The sequence below is a fragment of the Penicillium canescens genome (assembly GCF_028828765.1).
Source record: "Penicillium canescens strain IBT 15451 chromosome Unknown utg000008l_segment0_segment0, whole genome shotgun sequence".
Lineage (NCBI taxonomy): Eukaryota > Fungi > Ascomycota > Eurotiomycetes > Eurotiales > Aspergillaceae > Penicillium > Penicillium canescens.
Window position 1 is genome coordinate 2,333,467 of NW_026703970.1, and position 19,872 is coordinate 2,353,338.

Genomic DNA, 19,872 nt, shown 5'->3' on the forward strand with positions numbered 1-19,872 from the left:
CTTCTTCAACCACCCACTATGCCACTAATTCGTATTCAATCATCTCAAAAACGTACGGAGCAGGAAGGTAGATTTTATTAGCCATACAGGCTATTTAGAAGCAAGAATATACCTCTTTACGTGGAGCAGCGCGCTGTTTTTACGTGCCGGAATCGACACTCCGTACGCGCCTTAATGGGGTTTAAAACTGCGCATTTTCCCGCCCAAATAATTTGACATTCACTGAAATTGAAGAGGAAACTTTAAAAATGGATTGTCTCTATAAACTCTTAACCCCGAAATTCGACGAAATTAGCGAGAAAAAAGATATTATTCTAATTTATACACCTCCGTATTCGTCTTACCATTGATAGCCTCTAGATATCGGCTATTTTGCGGTGTTAGAGCGCTCGTACGGTCGGCTTATCGAAAGCAAAATACGGCTCCGAATTAATTATATCGAAAAACTTGATTTCCTTAAGACCAACCCGCCCGCACGAATTAAGGCATTTAAATCGGAGACTATTAAGAAAATTTCGATCGAGTGATCTCGAAGCTCGATATTTACCTCCGTACGCCGACACCGCCCTTAAGCCGGGGTAATAAGTAGGAGCTAAAAACGCCTTCGAATTACGTGTAATTATAAAAACAAGCTTCTTCGATAAAAGTCTTACTAAAGCAGCGCTTAAAAAGCCCTCCGAGTCCACTTAATTAGGCGATAAATCGGGTTTTAAAAGCCTATTAAATCACAATGCAGTCGGCAGCTACTCTCGAGAAAGAAGTAAGCGATTTACGCGCTAAAAACGAGATGAAGAAGCGAAAAAGGTCCATCAGTTTTAGAGGCCTCTACCTTAGCAATGCAGCTAGAGCAGGCAATTTTAGCACAAGCGTCCCGCGAGGCATGACCGGCTCCCGCACCTTTACAGCCACGTACGAGGGCCGTACCGAAGTGCAGTATATGTGGAATTCAGGTCATAAATTGACTGCATGTCTTAATAGTACTCGTCTTCAGCTTATTGAATTAAATGGCGTTTTGGTCAAGATAAATGCATTTAAAATTAATGGGCTGGGTAGGATGCGCAGCTCACTAGTGAATTACGTGACCCGAAGCCATTCGGATCATCTATAGACCCGGCTCCATGCAGTATTCGTAAGGTAATGTTGACAGAATGTTGACTATAATCACCCCTTTAATAAGAAATTGCCAAGGCGTTGGTGTGCTCTAGAGTACATAGTGGTTCTACAGAACATGCAGGCAGAATAATGGGGCTAATAGAGGTGGGGCCCAACGAGATCGCCTTTTTTCGGCGTCAGCGTCTTGTGAGAAGGTGGTCATCAAGACTGAGAGGGAGTGAGAAACGGCGTTGAAGTTTTGAAGCCCCCGTTGAATCTATCGGAGCTATGACAAGCTTGTCGCAGGCAAGCAAGCTCTGCATGTCGCACCATTCGCAGTGCCTGCCGAAATTCGAGTTCCGTGACCTCCCTGTATGAGACAGACTATTGATACCACTATGACATTATTCAGCAAACGATAATACGATAGACGGTCTAGAAATGCCTGTTGATAGGGTGGCTATCAATAATGTCTTCACCATATTCAAAGGTCCGTGTTTACACGCTGGTACCTTGCATATCTCGTCATCAGTTCCAACATAGCTTCCAATCAGAATCTCAGATAAGCACACTTTAGAAACTGAAACAATGCAGCATACGCATCCAAATGCAGCTATCGATAAGTCAAAGCTCGAGGCGAGCGTTATGTAGGTATTGTTGGAAATCCATTTGTACGTTTGCACAGTCATAGTGGGCCAGATGAAAACAAAGAATCCGGGACGTGTAGTACAGATCAATCGGTGATACGCTTGATAATCCCTATCATTGATATTTTACCCCCACGAGCGTTCGAGGTATTCTGGGCGAATATTCGGCATTTACCGCCTCCCCGGTCAGCTGAGCGGGGAGTTGCCTATCAACAACCAAATACTTCATTTTAACACAACAGTCAAACAGGCATAATGTATCAATTTCCCCGAAGTCTTCCTCTTACTTAGGGATCTTCTCATTCGTGCCCGCATTTCCTATCGAGGGTTCCACCTAGCCATATTGCCAATCAAGTGTGCCAGCAAAGCGAGCAGCCATGAGGGGAATTTGGCGCACTTTGTTTTGAATTGGAGGACTGTGCGTCCCAGATGTTAGGCTTGAGCAATAGGAAGCAGATAGTGATTTGATGTGTGACCTGAAACGCTATAAAAGCCGGTCAAGATGCTTTGATTTCTCTTGGAAATTCCCCTTTTTCTAGAATCATCTTTCTGAAAGAATCAACTTCACATATTTATCATTACTTTCTCGTCAATCAAACTTTACCAAGGGCTTTTACAATCACATCAGTTCACCTTTACAATGGCTATTGATTCCTATAGTGTTGGGGTTATACAGACCGAGCAAGGGAACCAGGACGAACAGACGAAAGACTCTGGCTCATCTCGCTCAATTGGCCCAGGTGATGTTATTTCGCTCGATCAAGTGGACCTGGCACTAGCTGCCAAAATGAACCTTGTCAATGATGTCAGTTTATTCCAACAAATGCCATCTCAGCCCACTGACCATTGCAGACAATTGATAGAATCGGGTTCACACGCTACCACGCAAAACTATTTTTTCTGAATGGATTTGGGTTCGTATGGCTGAAAAACAAAATTCGCTGATTGCGAAATATTGACATTCTATGGTTAGGTACGGAGTTGATTCGCTATTGCTATTCCTGATGAGTATTTCGGCCGAGCAAGTTGTGGCACAGTATCCTCCGAAATTTACAAGGGGCGCACAGCTGGGCTTCTATTTGGCACTTCTGGTAGGAGCTCTATTTTGGGGTAGTACAGCAGATGTCATCGGGCGGAAATGGGCATTCAACTTCTCCCTGCTGATCAGTGCAGTCTTTGCGATCACTGCTGGTGCTGCCCCAAATTATGCTATATGGGCAATTTTTGTTGCAATTTCGGCGTTTGGATCTGGTGGAAACCTGGTTCTTGATACAACGGTTTTCTTGGAGTACCTTCCTTCTAACAAGCAATGGCTTCTGACCCTTCTAGCGGGCTGGTGGGGCATTGGCCAGACCGTAGCTGGTCTTGTGGCATGGGGATTCATGGGTATCTTTCCTTTTCTTGTTCTGTGGGTTAAAGTTTTGCTAACCAATATGCAGCAAATTATAGTTGCCCTTTAGATGGATCCATTCCTTGCACCAACTCAAACAACATGGGCTGGAGATATCTATTCTATACCTGTGGAGCCCTTGTTTTCGTCCTGAGCATTGCTCGGGTTCTTGTTATACGTTTCCATGAGACACCAAAGTTTCTTCTATGTCAAGGGAATGATGAAGCAGTTGTTAAGACGCTCCAAGATCTTGCCGAGAAGCATAGTCGAGTATGCAATTTAACTCTTGACCAGCTCCAAAGATGTGGTCAAATCAACAGCGCGCATGCGCAGAGCAAGGTCTCATTTTCTGAGGTAGTCCTCCATATTAGGGGTTTGTTTGCGACACAGAAAATGGTGCTCTCTACATCCCTAGTATGGATTTCCTGGGCTATGATCGGACTTGGCTATGCATTGTATTATGTTTACTTGCCTGAGTACCTGGCCTCTCGGGATGCATCTACTGGGGAGTCGTCTGCAGATGTTACTTGGAGAAACTATGCAATCACCAACTTGTGTGCAATCCCAGGCCCTATAATAGCAGCCGGCATGTGTGAAATGCCTATTCTTGGGAGAAAGGGGACTATGGCGCTCGGAGCATTTGCTACAAGTAAGATCAAATTTACTTCACATTTGACAGATTATCTAATTTCACATACAGTGGCCTTTTTCTTCGGTTACACCACTGTGCGCACAGGTGCAGAAAATTTGGGTTTCTCATGTGCGATATCGGTTACCATCAACATATACTATGCAACTTTATATGCTTATACCGTCGAGGTCTTACCCTCAGCCCACCGAGGAACCGGAAATGGTATAGCCGTTGCACTGAACCGACTGATGGGTATGGTGTCTGCTCTCATAGGAGCCTTTACTTCGACTTCAAGTTCAGTTCCCATCTATGTCTGTGCTGCTCTGTTGGGCTTCTGTGGTATCCTTGCCATGATCTTCCCGCTCGAATCACGTGGAAGACGAAGTATCTAAACAAACCTCACGCTCATCATCGTTAACAAAGGATAGTCTCAAATCATATCCTCAGCCCGACGGGGTTAAAACGTGTACATAAGATAGCTTGAGACTGCGTCGAATTAGGCTGAATGGTACACCAATAAAGACCAGCGAGTATTATTTTGGCTCAAAGCATTATGCGTAAACTGTTCAAGTTTGCAACTGTTCTCTTAAATGACAATGGAGCCTTCACCAGTACTCGTTCTTTTTGTACACAAAAGAGGAACGGGGAAGTTAAGAATATCGGGTATCGCCATTCTCGCCAAACCGCATCATTTTATTTTGGCATTAAACGTTCACAATCAAAGATTACCAACCTCCCACACCCCCAAATAGGGACTTTGATGGTCCTGAAATTGGAAGAATGGATCATGCGTGATGTCCATTAGAGAAACATCACCCCGAAACCCAGGTCCCGGCCACATCATTGTCTCTGGCAACGATGGAACATGGTACTCGCTATTATTCATTCCAGAAACCTCTTGATCCCCTATAGTTCCAACATCATGCTCTGGATCTTTTGAGGAGGGTTGACGACCATGTACCACACTTGAATATGGTGGCAACGCTTGTCCCCCATCCGACGTATCAACAGTTCTTGTAGAATGGTGAAAGAACTCTGTTTCAACTGTATCTTTTTCGTTAGTCGTCTCTTCAGCTTCCCGATGAAAGGAAGCGTCATCAAAAAGACCTCCCCCGGTGAAGTCGATGAAGTTTTGGGAGAGGTTTGGAGAAGTATATCCCACATGAGTGCAGTATTGATAGAAATGGTTCTTCTTGGTAGATTTTGTAAGCTCGTAACCGGACTCGGGGCAAAGGCGTAGTGAAGGAGCCTTTCCAGCTTTTCGTGCTAAATATATTTATTAGAGAGCAACCTGTAACAATGGTGGGGATAATACTTACTATCGCCTTACAACATGGCCATCTAATTGCAAGTGTACCCAGAAACGTCATACAAGCATCTACCTTGCTCCGCGCAGACTCCCGGATTGCTGGATCCGCCGCCCGACAATAATAAAGATGAATTGTGGCAGAAATAGCCACCAGGTGACCGAGAAATGGGTCAGAAACTTGATACCCCTTCTCAGTAACCATGTCAATGAGACGAACTGTCCAAGTGGTATGAATGAGAGCAAGCTCAGATGAGGTCTTCCAAAACGTATTCGGAACTGCAAGCTGCGCGGATTGCTGCGGTCTCCACGAATAAAGGAATGGGTGATTCAACACGCTATGTATGGCATGATAGGTAAATTGAAGGTACACCCAGGGACTCCAATAGCCGCGGTTCCGATGTATAGCCTCTTTGGAATGATCGATAAATCTGACAGAGTCCCACCTGTGGCATGTGGGAAACCTTGTTTCAATATTCATAAGATGTGCCCCAATGACAGAATATCCTGATTCAAGTGACCAAGGAGGTGTTGGGTCTCCACTGGCACAATGTGAAACATAATTCTGAACCTCACTCCAAAGTGTGGATAGCTGCACCATGTACACCCAAATTCCTTCAATCTGAGTGGAGCCTCCTGGTTCCTCCGGAACTTGAGGTGGAGAGACTCCCATTTCTCGCATAGAGCATTTGTTGACTCCCATGTATGTGGGACGCTGGATGTCGCGCAAAATATCTAATTGCATGTTGCGTGGTCCATACTGTTGGTTTAGGAGATGAATGCTCCAATACAGCTTTCGATGAACATCTACCGTATGCGTGCGCTCTTCTTTGTGTAACTCCACATCCAGACCTCCACACTTCAAAAGGGTTGTTGCAAGGCCAATATGTAGCCAGGCCATCTGCATGTCGTCCCCTAAACATATATCAGTATCTTCTGGTGCGTCGTATCAGGTAGTTTGATTTACTCACCAATAAAATTTGCCAGTGCTACTAGACAAAGGCTTTGGATCGTGGAAAGCTGGACGGCTCCCTGCGCTATTTGAAGCATGATATTGCCACGGGCCGCCTCGGTGTACTGGCGACACATTTGATCCACTCGTCCCTCCACAAAGGGATTGCTCGAGTAACGTAAAGCAAGTCCGAGTATACCAAATATGATTTCCTGGGGGCATATCTCCGGAGTTGAGAGATCATCTTCGTCAAAAAGCCACAAAGGCTGCTTGTGGCAATACTGCTGATAAAGGTCGAAGGATTCAACAATGACCTCATTAGGGGGCATAGTTAATGCAGCAACATTTTCAATGTGGCCGGGTTCCTTCTGAGTAGTCACAAGCCTTGAAGAATCTTCTTTCCTTCGGGGTGATTGTGATCCTTCTTGCGGATATAGAGCTTCACAGGAGAATGACTTCGGAGTTCCAGTCTGGTTGCTAGTTCTGCTTTAGTTAGAGTTTCTTTTCTTCGAAGCTGTGAAAGAAACAACACACATTGATCTTTCTAGCATTAATTCTATCTTGTCCTCGAGGTGCTGTAATCGGTCTTCCTATATTTGTCGTTAGATCTATATATCGCGGTGTTTTTTTGACGGTGGATCCAACCAAGATTCTGTCTCCGCCCGGAGGTCTTTCCAATGATTCAACACTTCTGCTGTACTGACAGATCTGGTGAAGACGAGTGCAAGTTGAACAAGACGGCCTTTCCCCCGGGCAACGTGTTTTTTTCCGTCTGTCCTCTCTCTATCAGATAAACAATTCTTCCGGAAGCCATGATCTCGGTAAAACTCGAACTCACCGACAATTTTCACAGGCCTGATGGGATCTCTTGCTCACACGGCTGTTCGTTAGAGACATATCTGAAAAGAAGGGAACACAGAAAAATACTCAGCCAGCCCTTCTTATCGCGGCTTATAGAATACGTTTAAATAGGACAGGTGCGGGGTACACCGGAAGGTTCCACAGTCACGCACCGGGTACGGAGTGGATCCCACCTTATCTCCATCAAACCCTGTGTGGCTCGGCTTATTAATTTCGTGGCAATATAGAAACCTTCAGTTCCACTTAAACGCTACGTTGATCCCTAACTACCAATCTAGACTGCTAGAACCCTCACTGCATGCTAGTCCGGAGCAAAACTCGATGTCTTCCGCGGTAGCAGAGCCTGCCGAATGCTGTTGAGCTGGCCAAATTTCCTTTCTCTGGCGCTTTTCCTCTTCGCGATGAGCTCCCAAGAGGCGTCTGACGGTATTTTGAAAGAAGAGAGGGGCGCTCTCGAGCTCGGGATGAAGCTGTCCATTCACGAACACACCAGCATTCAAATTCTTCTGGGCAGCATTGCAAAGATGTTTGTCTTCGTCTAGTACTCGCTTGAAGAAAGCATCGATGTACTCGAAGTCCTTATCAGAGGCGTGTTTGTGACGGTAAACTTCATATTCCATGGAGCAGGTGCCTGCAGACGTTGGCACACATCGCATCAGATAAAAGAAATGAGGTCTAAAGCTCTCATAGTCAGCTCTAATCGTGGTCTTCAGCGATGGAGGGAGGAATTGACTCACGACACTGTCATGCAAGCGTTGGGGAAGTAATAGGTGCTGGCGTTTTGAATGTCTTCGTCTAGCTTGTCTTCCTTCGGTCGAGAGAAGTGTTGAATGTGTCCAGGCGTTGAAACGGTGTAATAATAGGAAAGGTCCGCAAGATTCGCCACATCAGGGTGTGCAACGGTACAATGATAGCATTCATTGTAATTGTCTGCAAGTGTCTTCCAATTATAGTTGCCATTCATATGCCATATGTGGTCGAACTTGTACTGGCTGAAGTCAAAATTCTGGAACCTTTCTTGTGTGTCGACTCCTTTGAAGTCCTCATGCCACGGAATAGGGGTCTTAGAGGAGTCAAGGTTGACCCAGATAAAACCTAGATCGTCGACATGGACATGGACTGGGAAGAGGCTCTGCTCCTCCTTTTTGAATTCCGGTACGTTGTCGAACCGGGGGCTTTTGCCAATTTTCCATTCATGCCATACGACCACCCATGATACTTGCACGAAAGTATTTTTGCATTGCCTTTATCTTGAGAGATCAGAGGAAAGGCGCGATGTCGGCAGATGTTATGAAAGCCGTTGAGGTTACCATCCCTATCGAGACACAGCACAAAGGAGAAACCCGCCTCTTCGAACCGACAAAAGTCTCCCGGCTTTTCAAAACGCAGTTTGTGGGTAACCAAAATCCATTTTTTTGAAAAGATGGCCCGTCGCTCTAATTCGTACATTCCAGGAGAGCGATACCAGGAAGCTGGAAGAGCCTTTGGAGGTGTCTTGGGGGGCTTTGGTGTCCCTAGTATGTTGGGTGTATAACCAAATAGAGATGAGAATGTTGAAGTCATGGTTGAAAATATTGGAATTTCAAAAATTTCCCAAATGAAGATGCCGAACAAGAGTGTGTCTTCATCAAGAAGTTTAGACTTCTTGTGCACACTTATATTGAACCTCTATGTATGCTGCATTTTCCGGTCACGCGACCTGTGCTCTGGACGGTCACGCCTAAGATGTAGCATACAGCTCAAGCGGACAGACCCGCCGGGCAAAGCTCCGCTATCTAGGTCTGACCGCAAGTCCCTGACGATCTCGCGTCATGGAATTTGCTACGGCGTGTTAGGTTACTGGCGCCGTCACCTATAGAGTTTCCAAGCGGAGGGTACCCCGATCATGTGAGCGGGGAACCCCGTCTCTCACTTGTGGGGAGGGTGCCGTCCTCTTGAGTTTAATGAACGATTCCAAAACCAAACAGAGCTGTCGTGTCCGGGAATATTGATTGGGAGGAACATGAAAAAGAGAATTATTTTTTCCATTATACTCAGCATTCATTTGATAGATTCGGATGGATTTTGACCTACATGTCAGCCAAGTTATAGTTAACGTTAAAATGGAACACCTGAAATGATGAGTCCAGCGGAACGCATACAAGTAGAATGGCGGAAGGTGAGAAGCACCATCAAAGCCACACAGAACTCTTTGGTCAACGAAAACCACAATTTCGAGCTTAAAGGTCGGACGAGCGACCGCACATGGGTCATACAGTGGAGGGCGATAGACAAACTTTCGAAGATAACTGAATGATCAGGAATCGTTAACGTTATCGTGTGCCTAAGCTAGTGGCGAGAGACTTTTAAATTCACTATCTTGTTCAATACACTAGATACGTGAACATTGATCTCACATGCAATCATTTTCATCCTCTTCATCTCGGGAGCCCGTCATGCAAAATAACCACACGACTTGCTGTGTTCTGAAGAGCCTCAACATTAATAGCTATTAGAGGCTGACAAATATAGTGTTAGGTAGCTCAGCAGTAGCAGATATGGCCACTGTCGGATCTGAGACTGCCAAAGGCCCGTTGAATCAAGTCTTTGTCTTTATCAGCTAAGGGATCCAGGAATGACAGTCTAAAGCTTCGGCATTGCCGTCGTATCCTCGGGGCGTATCCGGTCAGAACTCATCCTGCAAGATGACCCCGGCATGCCATCTTCAAAGTCAGACCCCCGAGCTTCTGGGATAAATGTTTGCTCTTTGGGCTGATTGGCGATCGTCATTTCAGTCCCCTCGGCTCTCCGGTGAGACGCAATGAAAATATTGTAGTATCGCGGCAACACCACACCAACCAGAATCAACAGCAAACAAAAGTGAGCCAGAATGAATCCAGCGATCATCATTGGGTCATATCGCAGGGAATAGAATTCAGGATATGCGAAGCTGAACACGATGGCCAGAATAGGTGCGCTGACATACCGGAGCAGAACGGGCCAGAAACGAGGGATGTTCCAGTTTCCATTGCCGCCAACGACGCCATTCAAGTCGCGTCTCAACTGATTACCCTGGAGGCGTTAATTTCTGGGGCACGAGAGTGGATGGCAGCAGAACGTACAGAGTAGAACGCTAAATACCAAAATCGACTTAGTAGTGGGTGCCGTCCCCAGAAGGTGGCAGCTTTGATACCTGGGGTCGTGGCGACCAGAGTTGAAAATATTGAACACACAATATACAGTCCAAGCCCGGCACCAGCACCAGCTGCAGGGCTGGAGACGCCGTGTGCAACTGCGACTCCAAGGACCTGGGCACCGAAGTACCCGAAGTTATACAGAACAAAAGCAAGAAATCCAGTTTCGCTCACCACATCATGCCACCGATATACCGTTGTAGCACCGACTAGTTCTGACCACACAACAAATATCAAGGCCACGTTATTGATCCATCGGTCGATTCCGTCTAGGAGATAGAACCCAAACTGGGTGCAGTATGGCAAACACATGAGGAATGAGATTACTGTGAGACCAGTCACAATCGCCGGTCGTGACATTTTCACGCCAGCGTCCACAGCCAAAGTAGCCACCACGTCAAGCATAACAAAGGCGGAACTAAACCCAAGGACGACCAGTGTGAAGAACAGAAGAACAGCCCACCAATTTGCGCCCGGCATGTGAAGCACAGCCTCCGGGAGTGTCAAAAACCCAACCACGAATGCGCCCAATCTCTCGCCATCCTGTGGCCAACGTCGAAGGTAGCCTACGACACCAAACACGGCAAAGGCGGCAAAATTTTCAAACAAAACGTTACTCCCACAGATAAGAATGGCGTCCATGACAGCATTGGAGTGTTTCGAATTGTATGAAGCATAGGAAGTAAAATAACCAAAGCCAATTCCAGTGGAGAAAAAGACCTGTCCAACTGCAGTTTGCCAGACAGTCCCAGAGGCTAGTTGGTCGCCCCTCCATGTTGCCCATAAAAGTCGGATACCCTCGCGTGCGTTGTCGAGTGAACAAGAACGACCAACAATAATAATAGTTGTGACAATCGGCAGACCCATTGTCCAGTAGACAACACGGCCTGTCAGGCCCACTCCACGGAATATAGAAATCCAGATGAGAAACCAGATAAAGGCGCTCCAGCCGACCGTCTCGCCGATCAAGGCAACGCCGCGGTAAGCAGTGTAGTTGCCAACGGCATCATTGCCTACAGTAAGGTTCCCCAATACTGGGTCGACATTTGCGACGACATTGCCCATGTAGAATTCCTCAATCTGGCCTTCCCATGGGAGAGGACTGCGGAAGGAGTTGCGAAAATAGTTCATGATCCATGCCAAGTTGACCGTGAAATATTGCACGACCACAAAACTGACCAAGGCCGGGCCAAGGCCAACGCCCTTCAACCGCTTGTTGATGTTATTGAACGCGATCACCGCTCCACCGCGATAGGCCTGTCCGATGGCGATCTCGAGAATGAGGGCTGGAATGGCGATTGCAAACACGGCTAGTAGATAGGGGATAAACCACTGTAGTCCATAGTTGTTGTAAACTACCGACGGATATCGCAGCAAGTTTCCCTGGCCCGCGCAGCCTCCCATAGCGGCCAACAGGAAAGCTGTTCGAGAGGGCCACTGGTCACGGCCATCATCTGACTTCTTAGGAGCAGGTGCAATCCAGTGCATAAACTTTTTGGGATACTGAGTGAGAGGTCCAATCCAGCGGACCATCGTTATAAGATATTGCGTGAGTCCCATGATGGCACCTATTGTATGGAAGTTGCAAGTGGCTAGGACTTCTCGAACTTCATACAAGACTCATACGATTTCGAAAGCTACAAACCTTGAAAATATGGGCGAAAATCACGGAGTCAGCTCGCCAGCCTCCGTAGTGGATAAGGGCCAAGTTTTCATGATTTTTATCCCATGCCAAGGAGCACGCCAACCATCCCATCTGGCTTTCTTCGTCATATCGGTCGTATGCCAAGGGACTCAGGGAGGTGTTTCAATCCTGGAGGCTTGGGCTCAAGGTCTGGGTGATGGCGGAACCACAGCCAAGAGGCTTGGAATAGGATCATCCCATTAGGGAGGTACTTGCCTATATCGCGAGTTGGATTGCGATGATTTATATTATTGGTAGCATTGGCCGCCTTGGCATCGTCATGTGATGACCACATAAGGCCACTCCATGCACTGAATGTTCGACTTTGATTGCGTGCAGTCAGGGCCCCCTTAGTTGCCAAGGGCGCTGACCTTGGCAGCAAGTCCCGTCCGATTACGCCCTCATACTTGCTAGTGCATAGAAACGACCCAGAGAGCGGACTGCTTACTGCTGATAGCTATTCTCAATATTACTTTAAAAGACAACTGGGGTTTAGTTACTCACCTATCGCTACTGCTGCGATCATGTCCGTCCCTTCTACTTGACGTGAACCAAAGGACGTTGGCGTCGTCAAATTGTCAGATGCCACGCAAGGGCCCTGATATAACTGCGGAAAAAAACCTAGATGAAAGTCGTTAATTCCCCTATTGTGTAATGTATTGACTTTGTCGGGTTAGGGGCTCTCGTTCGCGCGATCGTCCTTGTTCCAGCGTACATCGATAAAATGAGCCATACCGCGTTATAAATATCTTACCTACCGCAGCCGACGCTCCATGCTAGGAAAATTTCAGCTCATGGCTGATGAGATGTGGGGTATGAGGGTGGATTGGTGGCATGTACGTTGTTACGCAAGTGAGGACCATGGCCATGGAGTCATCGGGCTAGGTTAAGTTCCCGATCTTGAGCTTCTTTGTCCTCACGATTTCTAAGTACCTAGAGAAATCGCGAACACTATACAATAAATGGGATACCGTGGGAGGAGAACCTATAACAACAGACATGGAAGTACCACGGCAATAGAAAAGAGCCAAAAGTTTCTGTTTATCTCTTATAGCTTATGATCGTCTGAACTGTGAGACTAAAGTCGGCCCACTGGAACAGAGAGCGTAACTTGTATTGATAAAAGAGCGATAGATACGCTAGTAAATAGGAAAACTAAAGGGAAAGTTGTTCTCTCTATAAAATCGCTAGTGGGCTAGTAGGGATCCTCGTAGAATCATCGAGTGGATCATAGAGCAGACAGAGATTATCTAGATCCCCCGGCCGCCGTCAACCTCCAGACACACTCCAGTAAGATAGCTCGCCTCATCACTTGCCAAGAAGGCTATTGAGTTGGCCACGTCGGCGGGTTGGCAGACACGCCCCAGTGGTATGCTACTGAGCATTTTCGCATGTGCCTCGGCACTCGAGTCTTGACCCAGGAAAAGTGGCATCATGGATGTATCTCCAACTGAAGGGCAGACGGCGTTCACTCGGATGTTATGTGGTGCCCATTCAACTGCAAGACCCTTGGTTGCCTTGAACCCGGACCATATTAGCCATTTTCTATCTTTGACAAAGAGCATTACCATAGAAGCTAGGTGATGCTTACATTATTGACTGCGCCTTTGCTTGCCCCGTACCAAACTAGATTGGGTCGAGGACGGGTACCACTCATGCTGGAGGTATTGATGAAAAGCCCGGGTCTCCTTTCTTTCAAAAAGTAGGGAATGATCGTCTTGGTGCTAAGGTAAATTTGCTTCACATTCACGCGAAAGACTCGCTCCCAGTCCTCGTCACTGAGTCCAATGGACGGTTGGGCCCTGTGTAATACACCGGCGTTGTTGACAACAATATCCAAGTGGCCGTAGATAGACAAAACCCGTCCAAGAGCTTCTTGCCAATCGCCCGCAGAAGTCACGTCTCCGCGAAGATAAGTTATATTTTTCGAAGACTCATCTTGGGCCTCTGCCGGGCTCGGCTCCATAATATCCAAAACTAGAACCTGGGCACCTTCAGCAACAAACTTGGTCACGATTGCTTTGCCGAATCCCATCGCGCCGCCTGTGACCAGAGCCGTCTTACCCCGAAGCCTCTGAGAGGTAACTTGTGTGGACATGGGGCCTGTCATTGCCAATGAATATCAGGCGCCTTAGTGGAGGGTTCAGTCTTGTTGGATCAATGGGTACATTCTTGAGAAGGTGGCACTTAATATTTAAACCATCTTACTCTTTGATTGCACTTTTGTTGGGGGAGGGGGAGGCAGGGAGCAGTCGTTAATTCTCCGAGTCCCGCATTTCGGGTGAGAGGATTTCCGGAGGTTGGAGACGCTCCGGTGGACATCCACCGGATGTTTCCTGCGGGAATCAGAGAATCACAAAGCTGTCATATCATTAGCGACAGGATGTATAGAAAGACTGGTGACCTTCTGCAGTTAAAATCAACTGGTATATTCTGCACATAAAAGAATACAGTCTATCTTGACTTCCATTTGCTCCTGCACTCCCTCCCAAATAAAACCAGTCGCCAAATCTTTTGATTCGCCGAGCACTTGGAGGTGCGACAACAATGGCCAAACATTTCGCTATCAATGAACTTTTCTCCCTGAAGGACAAAATTGTAATCTGCACAGGTGCTACTGGCGGGATTGGTCTAGAGATGTCTAGATCTCTCGGAGAAGCTGGAGCTGATATTGTTTCGATTCAACTGCCTGATGATCCGAATACAGCATACCTGTCAGATCATTTGAAAAAAATTGGACGCAATTTCTGGGTATTTGAGTGCGACCTTGCAAATACCTCTTCCATTCGCGCTACATTTCAAGCTATCTGGAACGCCGGTATCAAACCGTCTGTTCTTCTCAATTGCGCCGGTGTTAACCGAAGATGCCCAGTAGTAGAAATGACCGATGAGGATCTTGATATGGTATGGGCCGGCAAAATCTCCCCTTCAGTCCCGGGAGGTCGAATTCAAGGCTAACATAAGCTTAGATCCTGTCTATCAACCTCAAGGCTACTTACGTAGTAGCCCAAGAGTTTGGCAAAAGATTGATTAACTTGGGACTCCCCGGAAAAATAATCAACATCGGATCAGTTACTTCATTCCGTGGAATGTACAATGTTTCTGCTTATGCAAGCTCTAAAGGAGGAGTGATCCAGATGACCAAATCTTTTAGCAATGAGTTTGCTCCTCACGATATTCAAGTAAACTGCATATGTCCAGGGTATGTTGTCTGATATCTCCTGTTTTTGTCAGTTATCCGATGAAATTTCTAATTTGAAGCAGATACATTAGTACCCCTCTGACGAAGCAGCTACAAAATGATACGGCCTACAACAATTATATCCTAAAAGGGACACCCGCAGGTCGCTGGGGAACCCCTGAAGATTTGAGGGGAGCCGCCATTTTCCTGGCTAGTAGCGCAAGCAATTTTGTTACAGGCTCGAGCTTAGTCGTAGATGGTGGTATGCTAGCTACTTGATCTCTATTTCCACTATGGCCTTTATGTTTTAAGTGCTTTGCTACATCAACCAGGCGACCTTTCTTGAAAATCCCATTTTGCAATTCATCTCTAAGCTAGTTTAAGATACATATAGCCTTTGATCACGCCACCGTAATCTCGATTTCACAGTGCCTCTGAATCTGAGCGCCATGGTTGATGATCATCCTCACATCTACAAGGAACCTTAAGATAAAGATTACCCGCAACAGCTATTCAAAGCAACTTTAGTGTAGGCAAATTGTCGAGATGGTGATTGGATAGATTTGGCACCAGAGCTAGAGATTTGGAGTGCTTGAAAAGGGCTGTGGAGAAGAAAGCGCACTGACTACGTTGTATCAAGCTCATACTAAACAACAAAGGCAACTGAGCGTAGCTCCCGGTGTCCCAAGCCTAGTCTCATATGTTTATGAAAACAATTTGTCTGAGAATACCCGAATTTGACTGTGTAGACTGTCATTTGAAAGCAGGAATTTTCAAATCCGTCACCACCTCGAGTCGACTCGGTCCGTCCTTCGGTCTCAGGTCCGGTGCACGAACTGGGAACGGATCGGAATGTAAGAACCTTTGCAACGGACTATAGGCCCACACTCTGATCAATAAAACTATGAGTACATTATGAATTATCCTATGTTACATGAAGACGACCGAAATTAAATCTAGTTTAAATGTCCCCGATAGGTTTTGGATCTTCCCCACGCATTTCTCACTACTTGACCGGTTCGCCACTAACTGTCCACCGGACCCCTAAAACTTTGAAAGAGACAGAAATTGTTTTGGGAATTGAGCTACCGGAAAGTGAATATTTAAATAGTGGTAACTAGGGACTTGACTCCAAGTTCACTTTTATACCATCTTTACCGATACAATGATCCAATCTCGGTACGCCAATATCGACGAGGCATCGATTGTTGAAGTTGTAAATGAGCCAGCTGAAAGTGTCAGTATCTTTATTTGCAAAAGCGGTACTTGATTAGTATGGGCTAACATGAAAACAGGTGCCGTACTTCACGCCGAAGCAAGATCCTCCCGCTGGAACCCCTCTGGCTCCGGCTTCGGCCGATGCCAGCCTCCCTAAGTTGTTCGCACCCCTGCAACTGCGCAGCCTAAATTTACACAATCGAGTTCTCGTTAGTCCGAACATGCCAGGCCCATCATCAAATGCCTGCTGATGTCGGTTTTAGTTGTCCCCGCTTTGCCAGTATTCAGCGGAAGATGGTCACCAAACTGATTGGCATTTCGCCCACCTTGGCGGTATCATTTCCCGCGGACCAGGACTATCATTTGTGGAGGCTACTTCAGTGGTTCCCGAAGGCCGGATCACGCCTGAAGATTGTGGATTGTGGAAGGAGTCTCAAATAGGCCCTCTGCGCAGAATTGTGGATTTCGCCCATAGCCAAGGTCAGTGTATCGGCATCCAACTCGCCCATGCAGGACGCAAAGCTAGCACTGTTGCTCCATGGCTGAGCATGGCGCGCGGGCCAGCTGCTGCTCTGAAAACTGTACGTTTGGCTGCCACCAGAGCCACCCGGGCAAAATACTAATGCGCTTTCTTCAGGTGAATGGTTATGAGAATGAAGGCTTTGCACCTGTGAGGATACCTACTGTTCTTGCCGATATATGAGCTAATTAAAAACCTTAGGCTGGTGGATGGCCAGACAGTGTTGTTGCCCCCAGTGCTATTGCATACAAGGACAAGAATGTCATCCCACGTGAGATGTCGCGGGATGAGATTCACTCGCTTGTAGAGGAATGGGGTGAGGCTACCAAGCGGGCTGTGCGATGTGGGTTTGACGTGAGTGAACAAAACCCTGAGCTCTTCAATTCACATAAGACCTAACACCGACAGGCCATTGAAATTCACGGGGCTCATGGTTATCTCATTCATGAGTTCCTTTCACCGGTCACTAATAGAAGAATTGATGAGTATGGTGGAAGCTTCGAAAACAGAACTCGACTCGCCCTGGAGATCGTGGAAATCACTAGAAAGAATATCCCCGAGGGAATGCCACTATTCTTCCGTGTTAGCGGAACGGAGTGGCTAGAGCATATGCACCCAGAGCCTAGCTGGGATATCCAGGAGACCATCAAACTTGCTCAGATATTGTCATCTCAGGGAGTTGATGTCCTTGATATTTCTAGTGGCGGTAATGATCCCAGGCAGAAGATAGCAGGTGGACCTGCTTATCAGGCACCCTTCGCTCATCAAGTCAAGAAGGCTGTCGGCGACAGGCTTTTGGTTGCTACAGTTGGCGCAATCACATTGGGAAAACAAGCCAACGATATTTTGGAGACAGGCCTTGACATGGTGCTTGTGGGAAGATATTTTCAGAAGGATCCTAACCTGGTCTGGACATTTGCCGAGGAGCTTGGCATTCATCTCAAGTTGGCCAACCAGATTCAGTGGGGCTTTGCTGGACATCGTCGCAAGTAAGCTAAGAGAATCGAGTGTACGAGGATAGAATCCTAGTACCAAAACATCAAGAGAGCCTTGTTGTGTGAGGGTTGTATCAGGCGTTGAAGCGTGGCAGTAGCATATCTTTGAATGTGTTCTTTGAAAGTGTCAGGAATCAACCTTGTGAAATACTTCGATATTTCCGGAATCGGTCTTTCATTGATCAAGTCAGTCAGTCACTGCAAAGGTAGAAACTAATTGATAAAATAATTTTCTACCATGCTTCTGCACGAAAGTTACGGTTCTAAGAGAAAACTTGATCAATTCTGGACATAAGTAGGTGCACGGAGATCATTGGCTGTTATTCACCCGATTGCTAACTATTGCAGCAACCTTTCCCTTTTTCCCTTTTTTCCTTTTGTCCTTTTTTCTTTTCTTTTCTTTTCTTTTCTTTTTTTTTTTTTTTTTTTTTTTTGCGCCCAGGATGAAGGAAGAGAGCTCAATACTCAAGGCTCACTTGGAAGAAACAGCATTTGGAACTTGGACCACTATGATCATTCACCGGATTTCCCCCCACTTTGTAGACGTGGAAAATGGAGTACTCAACGTTCTCCACGTACAAATTTATCAGAAAAATTCTGCAAAAAGAATCGCAAAAGTTTTCTTGGCCAGCTTTTTATGATGACAGTAGGCAATTTGAACCTGCTTACGGCCGAGAGAAGCGAAGTGGTCGACCCGGTGGCTGTAAGACCAACGGGCGAATTTGGCATTGGGAAGTAGACGTCGAAACATTCTATCGCTCAAAAATTATTGACACCTCTTATCAGAATCACTAATGTAGACACAAAGAGAGTGGAGAATATTCTCTGTATAATGAAATAGCGTATATGACCAAGAGTATTTGAGCGAAGTTTCATTTAAAGCAAAGCATTTGCAGATATCCCTCCATACTTTGCCCCAATAGGCCGCCAATCGGGTACTTTACAGAATAAGCTATGAATTGGTCACTGTTGTCTCAAAACCCTCTGGTTCACGCCCCAATAGCTCTCCAAGGAGTGGTGATGCGTATGCTGCCTCTCCTCGACGGAAGGCTTCAAAGGTTGTAGTCCACACCTTGGAGTGATCGACTCCGTGATAGATGAGATTTGGCTTGACCTGAGGCTGTGCAGCGAATTCATCTTCAGATACCTGGCGGATCTTGACAGGCAAGTTGGCCACTTTGCCTAAGATATCCACTGACTCCTTCAGAGACACTACCCTTCTTCCGGAGAGCAAAACGGTCCGCTGAAGATACGGGAAGCCCTTCGGGTCGTTGACAAATCTCTTCAGTAGCTCAGCTGTGCCCTCGCCCAGTTCTTCACGTTTGACCCAGGCAATACCGGGCCCTGATCCGTCGTGTGGGATCTTAATCTCACCCACAGGGTTCTTCGGGTCAAAGAACGCTGTATAGAGTGGGTAAGACTCGGTGTACAGGCCCTCTCGGACCACCGTGTATCCGAAGCCCGGGTTCTTCTCAGACATCTGCTCTAGATACTTCTCCGTATCTAGATGAGCTTGCATAACATGAGCCACAGATTCTTTGTTCTCTGGCTTGCCACCATAACCTAGAGAGCCGTAGAAGATATGCTTCACTCCGCTACGAATTGCCGCGTTAATGGCAAATCGATGACGCTACGCACACGGAACTTTAGCACGGTTTCGAAAATTGTAACATGGGATTGCTCATAGAACTTACCTCAGATCTGTGTTCATGCTCAACCGAAGCATATGAGATCAGGAAAAGAGTATCCACACCCTCAAAAGCGTTGGAGAGGCTGCTGTCATCGTCATAGTCTGCCCGCCGAACAGTCGCACTGGAAGATAAAGCGTCGCTCAATCTCTCAGGATGACGAGCGATAAAGATAAGATCTTTTGACGGAAATCGAGGTAGAAGATGCTTGACAGTGCTGCCTCCGATACCGCCAGAGGCAGGAAAAACGGCCACTTTCTTAAAAGACATTCCCAATGTGCTCCTCGTTCGATAATGAAGTGAAGTTTGCTGTTTATCCCTTCAAAGCAAGGCGGTTTTATAAACTCATTCGGCATGATTTGTAATTGATCGGAACGTTTTGTAGAGGTCAATTTGTCAACTCGGGCACAACCTTGGAACTTGTGAACTACGGCCCCACTCGGACTCGGGATCGTCTTGAAGATTTCCGGTCCGTTAGTCACCCTGGTTGCCGCCCCGGAGAGTCTCGCCTCACCAATTAGTGACCCATCTCAG

The 19,872-nt window shown here is 46.7% G+C and overlaps 8 protein-coding genes across 8 annotated transcripts; 3 read left to right on the plus strand and 5 right to left on the minus strand.

The window, feature by feature from the left end:
* Nucleotides 1-2,379: 2,379 nt before the first annotated feature.
* N7446_011765 (MFS transporter) lies at nt 2,380-4,152 on the plus strand (the record flags this gene model as incomplete). The annotated part of the gene is made up of 5 exons (XM_058520507.1): nt 2,380-2,544; nt 2,592-2,653; nt 2,713-3,125; nt 3,179-3,778; nt 3,830-4,152. 5 exons carry the CDS (start codon nt 2,380-2,382, stop codon nt 4,150-4,152), a joined length of 1,563 nt encoding a protein of 520 aa, XP_058368031.1.
* A 1,426-nt stretch (nt 4,153-5,578) lies between these two features.
* Nucleotides 5,579-6,347, minus strand: N7446_011766 (fungal specific transcription factor domain-containing protein; the record flags this gene model as incomplete). The annotated part of the gene is made up of 3 exons (XM_058520508.1): nt 5,579-5,608; nt 5,665-5,981; nt 6,038-6,347. 3 exons carry the CDS (start codon nt 6,345-6,347, stop codon nt 5,579-5,581), a joined length of 657 nt encoding a protein of 218 aa, XP_058368032.1.
* A 798-nt stretch (nt 6,348-7,145) lies between these two features.
* On the minus strand, nt 7,146-8,442 carry N7446_011767 (iron-sulfur cluster-binding protein, rieske family domain protein; the record flags this gene model as incomplete). Its single annotated transcript, XM_058520509.1, has 3 exons — nt 7,146-7,554; nt 7,617-8,123; nt 8,327-8,442. The coding sequence occupies 3 exons, from the start codon at nt 8,440-8,442 to the stop codon at nt 7,146-7,148; spliced, it is 1,032 nt and encodes a 343-aa protein (XP_058368033.1).
* A 1,059-nt stretch (nt 8,443-9,501) lies between these two features.
* On the minus strand, nt 9,502-11,612 carry N7446_011768 (sodium:neurotransmitter symporter family protein; the record flags this gene model as incomplete). The annotated part of the gene is made up of 2 exons (XM_058520510.1): nt 9,502-9,930; nt 9,981-11,612. The coding sequence occupies 2 exons, from the start codon at nt 11,610-11,612 to the stop codon at nt 9,502-9,504; spliced, it is 2,061 nt and encodes a 686-aa protein (XP_058368034.1).
* A 1,374-nt stretch (nt 11,613-12,986) lies between these two features.
* On the minus strand, nt 12,987-13,834 carry N7446_011769 (alcohol dehydrogenase; the record flags this gene model as incomplete). Its single annotated transcript, XM_058520511.1, has 2 exons — nt 12,987-13,253; nt 13,328-13,834. 2 exons carry the CDS (start codon nt 13,832-13,834, stop codon nt 12,987-12,989), a joined length of 774 nt encoding a protein of 257 aa, XP_058368035.1.
* A 449-nt stretch (nt 13,835-14,283) lies between these two features.
* N7446_011770 (gluconate 5-dehydrogenase) lies at nt 14,284-15,196 on the plus strand (the record flags this gene model as incomplete). Its single annotated transcript, XM_058520512.1, has 3 exons — nt 14,284-14,640; nt 14,706-14,938; nt 15,001-15,196. The coding sequence occupies 3 exons, from the start codon at nt 14,284-14,286 to the stop codon at nt 15,194-15,196; spliced, it is 786 nt and encodes a 261-aa protein (XP_058368036.1).
* Nucleotides 15,197-16,082: 886 nt separating this feature from the next.
* On the plus strand, nt 16,083-17,648 carry N7446_011771 (NADH:flavin oxidoreductase/NADH oxidase; the record flags this gene model as incomplete). Its single annotated transcript, XM_058520513.1, has 6 exons — nt 16,083-16,154; nt 16,213-16,344; nt 16,399-16,716; nt 16,773-16,805; nt 16,857-17,009; nt 17,064-17,648. The coding sequence occupies 6 exons, from the start codon at nt 16,083-16,085 to the stop codon at nt 17,646-17,648; spliced, it is 1,293 nt and encodes a 430-aa protein (XP_058368037.1).
* A 954-nt stretch (nt 17,649-18,602) lies between these two features.
* On the minus strand, nt 18,603-19,608 carry N7446_011772 (uncharacterized protein; the record flags this gene model as incomplete). The annotated part of the gene is made up of 2 exons (XM_058520514.1): nt 18,603-19,280; nt 19,345-19,608. 2 exons carry the CDS (start codon nt 19,606-19,608, stop codon nt 18,603-18,605), a joined length of 942 nt encoding a protein of 313 aa, XP_058368038.1.
* Nucleotides 19,609-19,872: the final 264 nt, after the last annotated feature.